The 14,017-nt window shown below is 34.5% G+C and overlaps 1 protein-coding gene across 1 annotated transcript; it reads left to right on the top strand.

Moving 5' to 3' along the window:
- The first annotated feature begins 4,972 nt into the window (after positions 1 to 4,972).
- LOC126725632 (uncharacterized) lies at positions 4,973 to 10,264 on the top strand. The gene is made up of 7 exons (XM_050430437.1): positions 4,973 to 5,632; positions 6,116 to 6,251; positions 6,992 to 7,073; positions 7,490 to 7,665; positions 8,805 to 8,942; positions 9,031 to 9,170; positions 9,644 to 10,264. The coding sequence occupies exons 1-7, from the start codon at positions 5,515 to 5,517 to the stop codon at positions 9,901 to 9,903; spliced, it is 1,050 nt and encodes a 349-aa protein (XP_050286394.1). The 5' UTR covers positions 4,973 to 5,514; the 3' UTR covers positions 9,904 to 10,264.
- The last annotated feature ends 3,753 nt before the right edge of the window (positions 10,265 to 14,017 follow it).

Raw genomic sequence — 14,017 nt, 5'->3', positions numbered from 1 at the left:
ACGTTCTCATTGACAACTAGAGGTTTAAGTTGTTGGGGGTACAAAATAAGGTGTTTATATAGTTAGCCTTGTGGGCCAAATCACATTAAAACTTTGATTTGTGTCTCTTTTTGTATCTACTTTCTCACAAAATTGACCTCAAAATTTCATCTTAAATTGGAGGGGTTTGTCAGAAATATTTGTATAGGTTTATTGTGCAAACCTAACCAGCGGTACACCTTAAGATTAGTATCTGAATATTTCAGAGCCAAGCTAATTGGCGCATTGGATAATATAGATCTCAATAGTAAAGATGTAGCATTTCAAGCTATACTTGGATGTAGGCCTTCAAGGCCGAACCATGCTAATGATCTCTCTGTCTCTCTCACACACACAGATAATTAGGCAAACAAATTGCACTGTACAAGTGAGATTATTATTGTGAGAATTGTTACTTTCGAAGTCCATATCACTGAATAACTGTAGCCTGTACGTGGCCAAACTCTCTATTAGAAGTTAAAGCCCAAGTTGTGGGGCTAAGTTAATTCTAGTAAGGTGTTGCTAATTTGTATCCTTCCCAACTTCCAAGCAAACTTGCAGTCAAATTGGTGATAGTCATTTGCCTTGAGCATCTCTTGAAAGCAAAGTTCATAAAAAAATGACAGGTTTATAAGAAATCAGGCTTGAAAATTGTTGAACCCTATCAAGGAAAAAACTGTAATGACTAATAATGAGCACAATCACGTACGTGCAACAAGGATATGGAAAATGTGGTGTGATGATTTCTAAGTGATAGAAAATAGCTTAGAATAACAATATTACGTTTGTTCTTCTCAACAAATAGAGCCAATTAGGGCACCAAGTGTGAGAGTTTCTTAGCCACACCAAATTTAAGAACAAACAAGAAAGCAAGATTGTAAACATCACACACTATTGATGGCTTAGTGTTATCGCAACTTGGCAAGAAGAGGAACATATTCATGGAGCCATCAAAATTTATAATCTTGACTTGTGCAAGGCTCCAAACAAACACTAGCTAAAGTATGTCATAAATACTGTCAAGAAAACTGGCAAAAAAAGACTGACATGGGGCTTTCACTATCTTTTTCCTTGGACTTGGATTGCTTTGGGTGAAGAGATATTCGGATCACATTGCAGAAGTCTCCCAGTACACACATGAATAGCCCTATTCTTCTTGCCATATAATTGGATTTGGCCCCCCACACACCTTTTTATGGTGTGCGAGTGAACACATATGTTGCAATTCAGGTGGCAAAGTGCTTGGCTGGGTAACTAAATAAACAAAAGGAAAAATGTTTTAAGGTATTGCAAATTGACATAATTTTTTTTTTAAAAATTAATAAATATGATAAGATTTAAACCACAACCTACAATTAACATGGTTGTTGAGTTGTCACTTCTCATTATGTTATCATATATATAAACCAATCCATAAATTGGAATATATAGTGTGAGACCTTCTCGCATATTACACCCTATATATAACTGTAATTTCCTAAATACAAGTCATCTTGCTCACATTTTGTGCTCCACTAAGATTTGTATTATAATCTTTTTATCTGCACTCCTTTGTAATAGGAAATACTTTGATAACAATTGAATTCAATAAGTAACATCATTTAAAGCAAACACTTAAGCTAGCTACAAGAAATAAATTACTGAATTTTGTGTGGGGAACCGTTGCCCTTTAAATTATTTGGGATCTTTGAAAAACTTAATACTAAGAAAATATATATATATATATATATATATATATTGAAGCACACCTATGACTTGTTTGGATTGAGGGGGGAGAAAGGGAAGTAGAGTAAAGTTGACCAAAAATTAGGTTAATTTTCAATCAATTCAACTCTACTCTTCTCTACTCTCCATCCCTCCCTCTCAATCCAAACGGACCACTAATTTCCTAGTGTTTCATTCATACAGTCTCTAAGACTGTTAAACATGTTCACAAGGCTGATTTTTTACCAAGTTCGTGTTTTGCTGTAAAACTTTTTTAATAGACGTAAAATGCAAATATAAATGGCTCATGATATCTTTTCCTTTCCTAATGGTGGATTCCATATTTCCAAGGATCAGCAAGCAAACATTGAAGATAAAATCAAGCACAAAGTCCACAATTTAGGGGAAAAAAAAAGTCTTTAGTCATGAAACACTTCCTTTTTTTTTTTTTTTTGGGTGGTGAATAAGAGGATTCATTGAAGAAAAAAAAATATTAAACAAAAGTGTCCAAAAGACCGGGGAACCTTGCCCATACATACTGGGCCTGATGCATCCCACCTTCTCATACAAAAGGGCCCAGTGGGCCAAATAATGGGCCAATCCATTAGTCTCTCTGAAAACATGATTTACAAACAAAAGGGGAAGGACACGACAATCTCTCTTAAAAGAGTTAAATCTCTCTAGAATAATGCTCTTAATTGGATCGGTTAGAAATAAACTAGAGTGGAACACTTCAATTTTTAAACCAGTTGGATTGGACCTATTGGATGATAACACATGTCCAACAATAGACACATGGCATCATTCAGATGGGTATAGTACAACTGGACTCTAGATCTAATCCTTACCGTTAATAATATACTAACTTGTAACCTCATGTATATGCATAGATGTAAATTGTCCATATTTTTTTAAAATTATTGTGAAGCACCCTTTTTTTTTTTTTTACGATTTATTTATTCTAGACTTTTTTTATTTTTGTACTTAATAACTTATTTGGATGAATATTTATGATGCGGTTCCACATTTTATTCTAAAATTAAGTAAATAAAACTCTTTAAGAATAGATAATTTAGGACATACAGTGCAAAATTGGAATTCAAATTTGAGTTTCTCAAAGCTCTATCTACTATTATTATTATTATTATTATTATTATTATTATTATAGATAGATATATAGACTAGATTGAATAAAGCTTAAAGTATTGTTCAATAAAAGCAAATTAACGAGTTTTGATCTAGTTTCATCAATAAAACATTAAAACAACTAAAGAAGCAACCTCTTTACTTTGGTCACTAAAATCTCAAAATCTTCCTGCGTTGCTTCTGTGCACATTGCCTCCAAAGCCCCTTACAACTTCAAGATACAGTTTTCTAATAACAAATTTCTTTTTATTTTTTGTTTGGTCTCACACTTGTAGGCAAAATCAAATAAAGAACAAAAGCAGCATAACACCAAAGGAAGCATGTAAAGTTGTAAACAAGTAGTTCCTGCTAATTTGGATTAGAATCTAGAAAACTTAAAAAATTTCAGATTTATTTAGCATTTTAAAGTAAAGTAGCATGGAATTGGAATACTATAAAATGGTGCCCCTTGCACTCTTTACCTTTGGGCAGTGATTTGAGTGAAACTGAATTAAACCAACAAATGAATCTTTGTTCTCCTCCCCCAAATGGCTCTTGCTTACCAAGTTTTTACGTTTTCATTGACACTCTTTCCACATTCTTCTTCAGAGATTTGTAACACGATACAATATAAGCTTTACTAAAATAATTCCCTAGTAGAGCCAAGGGGCTTGACAGCTGATAAAAGAGCTGGTATTTATTTATCTTTTCTTCAATCATATCCTTCAATATATGCCACATTTCATCTTACGCTCAGTGTCAGATTAGATTTTGAGTTCAAATTCTTTTCGTGTGACTTTTGGTAGTATGGTGCTGACAATTTGATAAACTTTCTTGCAACAAAAAATTTACAATTTACTAAGATAATTTTGTTTTGATAATTCACCCCTAAATTCATTGATATTATTTTTAAGCTAAATTGCAAACTACATCCCTAAATTTTGGAAGTGTTTAGATTTTACACTCTAAAATTTCAGAATTTAAAGGTGTAAAATTCAAACACCTTCAAATTTTAAGAGATAAAATCTAAATTCCAAAACTTCAAGATATAAAATCTAAACACTCCTAAATTTCAAGAAGTAAAATTCAAATTAAAAAACTTCAAAACATAAAAATTGTGAAATATTATCTGTAAGGACACGTTTTGCAGCCCAAGCCCAAAAATGTATGGAATCTTGGCTTAATGAGCCCAGTACAATAAATTTGTAGAGAGTGAGTCAAAGAACTAGGCCCTAATAAATTGGACAATGGCTAGTATGGATTTATATGATGATCAAACAAAAACAAGGAGCATTGATCTGAATTAATGTACTGTCCGAGGAGGTAAGTCTTCATATAAATCAACTAAACCAAATACAAATATAATTTTGATTGCTATAGTGTTCTCTCTCTATTTTTCCGATTCATTCCTCATGGAGGGTCTCTTACATTATATAGCTCCCTTTTGACCATCTTGATCCTACACTTATTGGTCATTTGAGCCCTTATTTGAGTACCTGTCCCATCAAACACCCTCTTTAGCTTTTTGTGAGTTGTGGTAGCCAAGGCAGCACTGTTCATAAGTCTTCTTCACATAAATACGGCCAGAAAAGTAGCTACAATGCATTCAATGCGATGGTAGCAGCTTTCCCTTAGATATTTTTGGGTTCCCCTCCTTCTCGTATGTTTATGATGCACGTCCATATCACTGGAGTTTCATAGATGGTCACTCTAATCATTGGAATACATATTTGAACTGTACTTATCGTATCCGATGAGATATTCCTCTTCAGACAACATTCTCATTTATATCTTGCTCATTAAATCCTGAGTCTAAACCATTCATTACCATTCGTTTCTCCTCGAACCACTCACGCTCTTGGCCAAGGTCCAAGGCCCAATATATAATTTGGGTCATTAATCCTACATTATCCGATAAACAAAGGATTGTTAATTCGTTATATATTTATCTAGAAATAAATAAATAATTAAACAAGGGATGTTATAACAATGGGAGTCTTTTTTTAGTTTTTCTCTTCTTTTTTATTTTTTATTTTTTTGATGGAGCATTTTTGCACTACTATCACTATGACAGAAAACTAAAATTATATATGTCATTGTACAAACATTTTTACAATCCCCAAAGAAGCCAAACGTTTTCTTTCACGCTTATAAAAACCAGGCCTCTTCCGTAATAGCCTCTCTGCTCTTCAGCCCAAACACTATACCGACGATACATAGCTCTGACTCTGTCTCTTCCTAATTTCATTTTATTTTAGTTTTCCCTATTTTACTTTCATTTCCCATACACCATTTGATTGATATGCTATAGGAACTAAAATTTCCTTCCAAAAAAAAAAAAAAAAAAAACACATTTATCAAATCGTTTACTCATATAATTCCTCACTATCACTGTGTAAAAAAAAAAAAAAAACCCAAAAAATTAATAAATAAATAAATAAAAGAAAATAAAGAAAACCCTTTTCTTCAAATTTCAATACAGCTTTTGACAAATTTTTGTGTAGCTAAGCTGTGAATTTGTGATTCTCGTTTTCTTTTGAGTTCTTGAATTGGAACCCATTGTTTTTATTAGCAAGAAGATTGTGTTTTTCTATTTTCTTTTGTGGGTTAGAATATTCTGTAACGTTTCTGGGATTGTTGAACTTTGTTTCTGAGACACTAAAAGAGATGGAGAAGAAGAAGGTGGCGGTACCGCTTGTGTGCCATGGCCATTCACGACCTGTCGTCGACTTGTTCTACAGTCCGATCACTCCGGATGGGTTCTTTCTCATCAGTGCCAGCAAAGGTTTTTATGTCTCATTTTGCAATCTCTTGCTGTGATTTTTGGATTCAAACAATTTTTCTCATCTGGGTTTTCTTTGACTTTCTGTTTTGCTGTGTGTAACTGCAAATTTGGATTGAAACCCATTGTTCTGAAATGGGTTTTCTTCGAAAAGGTTGTTCTTTTAGTAATCGCTGGCTTTTTGATGGATTAGGACTGTTAACATTTTCTTAATTTGATTTGTGGTGAACTTGGTTTTGTTTTGTAACACTTTTCTTGAATTGGATTGTCTCTTTTGTGTGGTTTTGAATTGTGATTTTAAATTGTAACACATTGTTATGAAAATGGGTTTGCTTTATATTTATTTGTATTTGTATAATTAATTACTTCCTATTGTGTTGGTTTATGACTGTAAACTTTCATGACTGGCTAGTAGTGTACTTAATTTTGGTTAGTTATAGAGCTCATGATTCTTCAACTGAAATTGGTGCTGATTTTGAATTTTAGATGGTAGTCCAATGTTGAGAAATGGGGAGACTGGGGATTGGATTGGAACCTTTGAAGGACATAAAGGTGCAGTGTGGAGCTGCTGCCTGGATACTAATGGTCTACGAGCTGCATCTGGCTCTGCAGATTTTACAGCGTATGTAATTGTGCTTATTCATATTGAAATATGTTATCCTTTTCATTAGCGACATGCCTGCTCAATTTTGGTAGTTCATATATATATATATATATAGCCAAAACTATGTTAGCAATAGATTCTATTTGAAAAGTTTGTGTAAATTTAGGTTGCGCAGAATAGGTATTGATGTTATGTGGTACTTGATATATAACTCAAGTGTTACTCAATATCATTCTGAATGATAGTGCTACATATCAGTATGCAATATTCATTGTACTGAATGACACATTGCAATATGTACATGAAAAAATGTATTTTTTTTTACTAAACTTTTTCCCTAGACGATGTAATTCTTTTAATTTAAATTAAAGTATTTGACTTGTCATGCATGGTATTGTATAATAAACAATATAGAAAATACATATAGATACACGGCATTACAATTATGACATACCATCTGGCAACAACATACCTCTGAATTATATATGCGGACAGAAATCTCATTTTTCAAGTCTGTTGTTTGCCTATGAAGATTGTTGTTTCACAAGTGTGCTTATTTAAATGGCATCACTAGGTAGATTTAATTTCTCTATTAGGAGACATCAAGATGTTTTACAATTAAGATCATTATCATACCCCTTTCACCCCCTCTCTTCTTTGTCTCTCGCTTTTTATCTTGCTTCCTTGCAGCAGCAATTGTTAATATGATAGCATTTGTAGCAATATGGAGATTCCTTATGCTTATATTATACATGCAGGAAATTATGGGATGCATTGACCGGGGATGTATTGCATTCTTTTGAACACAAGCACATTGTTCGGGCATGTGCATTTTCAGAGGTAGACTTAAATTTTGATTTTTCCCCTGTATAGAATATCTCTGTTTGTATTTGATCTCTGGAGAGTATTCCTTTTTGCTTCTTTATGATTTTCAGAAGGGGAAATTTTGCACAACTTCTTAAATGACTATAAAGATGGATTTTTAAAGATCAATTCAATATAAGGCAACAAAGGGATATGAGAAGGGTTATTATTATTCTAAAGGTTTTTTTTTTTTTTTGGTGGTGGGTGTTTGGGGGGGGTTGTGTTCGGGAAGGGAGGGTTTAGGGAAATGGAGCATGATTTTGTAAATGCTTTGATAATGACTAAAATGCGGACAAATTGGTAAGGATATTTATACAACTAATAGGAGCAACTGTGCCTTCTCCCTCAATGTTTAGTCTGAACTAGAATTCAACTGAGTTGCGTTTGTACAGGATACACACCTTCTACTCACTGGTGGATTTGAGAAGACACTGCGTATTTTTGATTTGAATCGTCCTGATGCACCACCGAGAGAAGTTGATGATTCTCCTGGTTCAGTTAGAACCGTTGCATGGCTTCATAGTGACCAGACAATATTAAGTTCTTGTACTGATAGTGGTGGTGTCCGGTATGCCCAGTTGTTAATGATTGATCAATGTTAACACATTTCAATTTGTGTCTGTTCTTTATTTCCTAGGTTGCTTAGCGTGAAGTTAAGAGATGCTTATATGTAAAGAAATGGATCTAATACATGTCACATATCAGAAAATTTTTAAGTTCTGAAATTGATGCTTTGTAAATCAAGAAAAATAAATGAGATGACATATAATGTTTAAAATTTAAGTCAGTTCTTTATTATATAATGGAATTCTTTAGATTATATACTATTTAGAAGTAAATCTTGGATTATTGAAGAGTTTATGTCAAATAGACTTCTTTTGAAAGTGTTCATAAAATTCACTAACCTCCTTGACACATGTTTGACTGTGTATCTATGATACAAAGGAAGCCACCAATGTATGTGTGCATCATAGAGAAGGTCATCAAACAATGCTTAACTGAAACATAAGGGAGGAGCAGTTTAAGCAATTTTCTCTTTGAATTTGAGTTGGCTGTGGAACTCCAGTAAGACTCCCAGCCATGGTTCTTTCAGTTGGGTGTGGAAACCTCAGCTATACTTTTATAAATAATTCTTTATGTAGGCACAATGAGACCTTTAGTTCTAAATTGCAGAACCTGTATTTTGTCATGCTTGGTTTCTAGCTAATGGAATTTTTCCTCGTCTACTGCCTTGATCTTTATTTGTCTCGAACCCTTACCCTTATAATAATGGTAGAAGACAACCACCACATCCTCTTTCAATTGTAGACTAATTTGATTGCAATTGCAGTTTATTTGCAACATTTAGTGTGCGGTTTAAATACCGCTTATTTTGCTGAAAACTGAAAATACTGTAGCAAAATAATTTTTAAATGTGTGAATAGCGTCAAGGGACCCATTTTTAATGAAAGTTTTGTTAAAAGAAGAGGTTTGTGGGTCTCGTGAATAGTGCACGGGACCCACTGCCAGACTTGAAATGTGCTTCTCCCAAAAAAAAAAAAAAAAAAAGAAGCCAGACGCAGATGCGCATGGGAGAAACGCAATCCAAACGTGCCTCTAGTCTTACAAAGATAACATTAGTTTGAGATTATACTCTTCTTCTGTTGAGTTGGATCTGTGTTTTAATTTTTGTATCACTGACATTATCATCTTTATCTGGCTCTACAGGTTATGGGATGTAAGAAGTGACAAAATAGTTCAATTACTTGAGACCAAGTCACCCGTAACTAGCGTTGAAGTGAGTCGGGATGGCCGCTATATAACTACCGCTGATGGGTCGACTGTTAGGTTTTGGGATGCAAATCAGTAAGTTTTAAATTGGGTATTTAAATTTTTGTAATGCTTGTGATTCTGCATGCTTGCCTGATAACTTATTTGCTTGTTAATCCATCAGTTTTGGATTAGTTAAGAGCTACAACATGCCATTCAATGTGGAATCAGCTTCATTGGAACCAAAGCTTAGCAACAAATTCATTGCTGGAGGAGAAGACATGTGGATTCATATGTTTGATTTTCATACAGGAGAGGAGATTGGTAGGTTATAAATACCTTTATTCAAGTTCTATTGTCTATCGTCTTTGTGTTATTACTAAGAGGGCTATCATCATGCCTTGTCCAAACCTTTTCAACTTGTCAATTTCATTTTGCTTCTGATTTATGGTTTCTATTCCTAATTTCTGCTGCATCCATTTGGGAACATGCATATCTAATTGTTGAGGGTGTTTGGATACTATGTGAAAGTGCCTAATATGCTTTTTTTCATTTTTTCATTTTAAAGAAAGTATCATGCTCTTGCAGAACAATATTTCATAAACCACACATATTTTGTTGGCTGTGAAAAATAGATAATTCAGATTTGTAAGTAATAATTTTTTTTTTTCACCAAATAGCCGGGGCTATTGTCAATTTAAGGGTAGTGATATTTGTTAATTTTCCTGTGTTCAAAGTAATGGTCTCCATTTATAATGAGCCTTTTCACTAATTTAGGATTTGCATTGTGGATGTAGGATGCAACAAGGGTCATCATGGTCCTGTCCATTGTGTTCGCTTCTCACCTGGAGGGGAATCTTATGCTTCTGGATCTGAAGATGGAACCATTAGAATATGGCAAACAGGCCCTGCAAATCATGATGAGAATGATGCACTTCCTGGGAATGGCCCGGCTGGGAAAGTGAAGGTTGGGGATGATGAGGTTACTAGTAAAATTGAAGGCTTTCATATTAACGACAAAGGGAAGAATGAAGAGGAAAAGGCGATTGATATCTGACTTAGCCTCAAGATTGTCTGGAGCATTTACCATGTGTTACAGCATTTTGCCATGATTCTATATGCATTTCAGTTTTTGGTTCTTGATCAATGTACACTGCATGTCATTTCCATTGTAAGCTACATGTGGTTTCCATGTAAAGTATATGTTGTTTTCCTGTTTGGTCAGTTCCATTTCAGTTTTGGTCATTGTGAACCTTAAATCAATTTTTGTGTAAAACGTGCATGTTTTCGCCTTTTGAATACGTGATACATGCAGGTCCCTTTTTTTGAACTACTTGTCAATCTTATCTGGTTGGTGATTATAAACCGCCTATTGGAAGAAGTGTGGCTTATAAAGGAGGGGTGTACTGATTGCTATATATACTGGAATTCAAATTAGCAATTAACAACTGAAGTTAAGTTAGTTACTAGTCTTTTGGGCAATTGAGGGTGGACTTCATGTGTACCCGGTAACTGACTAGTCCTAGAGCAAAAAGATACATATCCTAGACTGATTCTTCTTTGTTTCGTCACTTGTAATTCACTAGTTTTGGGTTTTGTATTAGGTGTTAATGCAAAGATGTTGATTTCTATCTGTAGTTTTCTTAATTAGAGCTTTAGTTGTTATATTTACTTTTCGGGGAAAAAGCATTTTTCCCCTCTATGTTAGGGGTAGTTTACAACTTCCCTCCTTATTATTGAAACCAATCAATTTCCTCATCTTACGTTTGGAAAATGAGCAAATATCTGAAATCCATAACTTTTTTTTAGTTAAATTCAATGAAATTACAAATGCATTCTAAGAAAACAATAGTGCAATCTTCAACTTTTTCTCTTCTGGTGTATAACTAATAATTTCCTTTAAAAATTTTGTTAAATTTAATTGAGAAAATACCAAATTGGAGGTATTTGCTTATTTCTCAAACATAGAGGAGGAAATAAGTTAGTTTAAAAAATAAATTAGGGAATTGTAAACTACCCAAACATAAAGGGGGGGAAAATGCTTTCTCCCCTTACTTTTTTTATGTATAGAAATGGTATTGATTGCTTTGAATTTTAGCAATTTCATTAATTTTATCCTAGCACAGTTTGATGCTATCAACACTATTGTCAATTTAAGGGCAGTGATATTTGTTAATTTTATCCTAGCACAGTTTGACATAAAGTACTTAACGTAATTACCATCAATAAAAGTCCTATTTGTTGAGGCAAAACAAACTCGTATAGTTTTAGAGATGAAGTCAATCAAGAAATCGAAGGCTTAACAACTAGGAGCATGGAAACATAGAAAGCATGAGCAATGAAGCTCAAAATCGAAGGCTTAGGGCCCGTTTGGTCACCCTTTTCAAAGCATAGTGTTCAGTGTTTAAACACTGAACACTAGTGTCCAAAATTTAAAAAAACATGTTTGGTCACCGTTTTCTGTTCAGGGTTGTTTGAAAATTATTGTTCAAAAACCCATGTTTGAATAGCATTTTTTGGAATCACCTCGGAGCTAATTTTAAACAACAAACACTAGTTCCTAGTGGCACTTCGGTAATTAAATTGAACACTCTTATGGGGCCCACCTGGTCAGCTTTTTTGAATGTTTGTCTCCTCTCTTTACTCTCATCTCTTCACATCCCGAATCCTCTCTACCTGGTACGAAGATCACACAGCAGTAAGCAACCCAGAACTCTCACCCACCTCCATAACTCCCCTCACCTAGCGCCATTCCACTTCCATAACTCCCCTCACCGACCCAACGCCATTAATCCTAACCGACCCATCATAAATGCGTCTTCTACACAAACCGCATCACCAACATAGTGTCAATCACGTTAATCCCTTTCTCAGAACTAATTCCTCACCTACGAAGCTCTGTTGCTAATGAAAAGCCAAACTCACACAGTCCGAATGGCTTGGTTAGGTAAAGATTTTAATTTTCTTAATTACTTGTTGCAGTTTTCTTTCACGTCCCAATCAAATTCAGATCAGTTCACATTAATCCAGGTTAGGGCTTATTTTAATCCCACATCTTCTTTCAGATGGAAGCCTCTCTCTCATCTTCATCCACCTCTCTCGTGCTATACAGAGCATCTGCTTCCTCCTCTCATCGTATTCCCTTACTGGTAGATCTATCTAATATAGTGAATCATTTTTGCTTGTTCTATTATAATTTTGTACCTAGCTCATGTATTTTCTCTTCATTTTGTGGCCTCTATGTTGTTGCTGATGTGAACTTGAGATTAGTAGGTGTAAGTGTAAGTTTCATTTGACAAAATTATAGTGAATCATTTTTGCTTCTGTTATAATTTTGGACCTAGGTCATGCATTTTCTCTTCATTTTGTGGCCTCTGTGTTGTTGCTGATGTGAACTTGAGGTCAGTAGGTGTAAGTGTAAGTTTCATTTGACAAAATTATAGTGAATCATGTGTGCTTGTTTTGTTATACTCTTGCAAACTAATGCCACCTCAGACCGTTGGCAAATAAGTTGGAGCGAGGAGGATTCTAAGTAATGCTATCAACACTTTTTTTTTTTTTTTTTTTTTTTTTTGAGAAACATGCTATCAACACATGGATGATGTTTTGAATTCTTTTTTTTTTTTTTTTAATGTTTTTTATGATATGAGTCATATGACATAAAAATGAATATTAATTTCTAGAAGATGGACTTAACTGGGGGCAAAATAGGATCCTAATTCGTTCCCATTTTTTATCCTAGTCTCTAAACTTAGATCAATGATGATAGACTAGTAAATTATTCGATGTAATTTTACATCTGTTTAGAATGTTATTCAAAACCAAGGCATTGTACACTCGTACTTTTTCTTTGATTATACTAGAAAAGCGGCTTTGTAATTTCTATTTCTCACTCTAAAATCTGTAATTTGATTTTTTATTTATTATTTTCTGGTTTTTTTTTTTTTTTTAATGTCTTAATTAAAAAACAGCAACTCCAATAATGTAAAAATCTCAATTTAGGGGGTAAAATATATATTGCTAGTAACTTACAAGGCTACAATTCTAGTAAATTTAAAAGGAGTTGCTACTGAATTTTAAAATGGCACTGAGTCCTAGTTAAATTTTGTTGAATGCCACCCAAAAAATTGGGTGTAAAATTACCTACCAATCACCTATTTTGAGATAAAAGTTTTGTACATTGGGTACAATCTATTATAGTTTTAAGTTAAGGATAATTACAGTAAACCCACCTGAGGTTAGGCCTGTTTACACTAAGCCTACCCGTGGTTCAAAACTTATCACTTTGCCCACCTGAGGTGCCTTCTGTTAGGGATCTGTTACCTACCTCTCCGTTTGCCGTTAGAAAAACACATTTTTAAAGAAAAACAAACATAACAAAGATCAAAGAGTTAGGACTTTTTATTGCTTAAGAACTTGTTTGAAAACAAAACACAGGAATAGCACAGATCAAATGCTATTCCTGATTAAAAGTGATATCATTGAGCATTTGTTTTTTTTTATAGATCTCTCTAACTTTTATTCAAACCAAACCAAACCCAAAAAAAAAAAAAAAAAAAAAATTCCAAATCCTAGAAAACACAAGCCACAAATCCAGAAAAAAAATCATATCTCGCCGGAGCGATCTCGCGAAGGCGAGATTTGCGAAGACGAGATTGCGATCAACGTCGTGATCTCGCCTTTGCGAGATCGCGCCGTCGCGAGATCGCGACGTTGATTGCGATCTCGCGACGCTTCATGAGATCGCGACGTCGTCGATCGCGATCTCGATCCGGCGCGATCTCGCAAAGGCGAGATCGTGATCAACGTCGCGATCTCGCGACGGCGCACTCTCGCGTTCACGAGATCACGCCGTCGATCGCGATCTCGATCCGGCGCAATCTCGCGAAGGCGAGATCGCAATCGACGGCACGATCTCACGACGTCGATCGCGATCTCGATCCGACGCGATCTCGCGAATGCGAGATCGCGCCGGCGAGATATGATTTTTTTTCTGGATTTGTGGCTTGTGTTTTCTAGGATTTGGAATTTTTTTTTTTTTTTTTTGGGTTTGGTTTGGTTTGAATAAAAGTTGGAGAGATCTATAAAAAAAACAAAAATAAAAAAATAAATGCTCAATGAAATCACTTTTAATCAGGAATAGCATTTGATCTGTGCTATTCCTGTGTTTT

Source organism: Quercus robur, chromosome 5, assembly GCF_932294415.1.
Source record: "Quercus robur chromosome 5, dhQueRobu3.1, whole genome shotgun sequence".
NCBI lineage: Eukaryota > Viridiplantae > Streptophyta > Magnoliopsida > Fagales > Fagaceae > Quercus > Quercus robur.
Note: the sequence above shows the minus strand (reverse complement) of the source record. Positions and strands in the feature narration are given on the sequence as shown.

Bases quoted from the DNA above. Each gene is read 5' to 3' on its own strand.
- LOC126725632 (XM_050430437.1), top strand. From the start codon at position 5,515: ATGGAGAAGAAGAAGGTGGCGGTACCGCTTGTGTGCCATGGCCATTCA. The intron at 6,252-6,991 runs GTATGTAATTGT...TTATACATGCAG, and splicing joins GGCTCTGCAGATTTTACAGC to GAAATTATGGGATGCATTGA. The intron at 7,666-8,804 runs GTATGCCCAGTT...CTGGCTCTACAG, and splicing joins ACTGATAGTGGTGGTGTCCG to GTTATGGGATGTAAGAAGTG.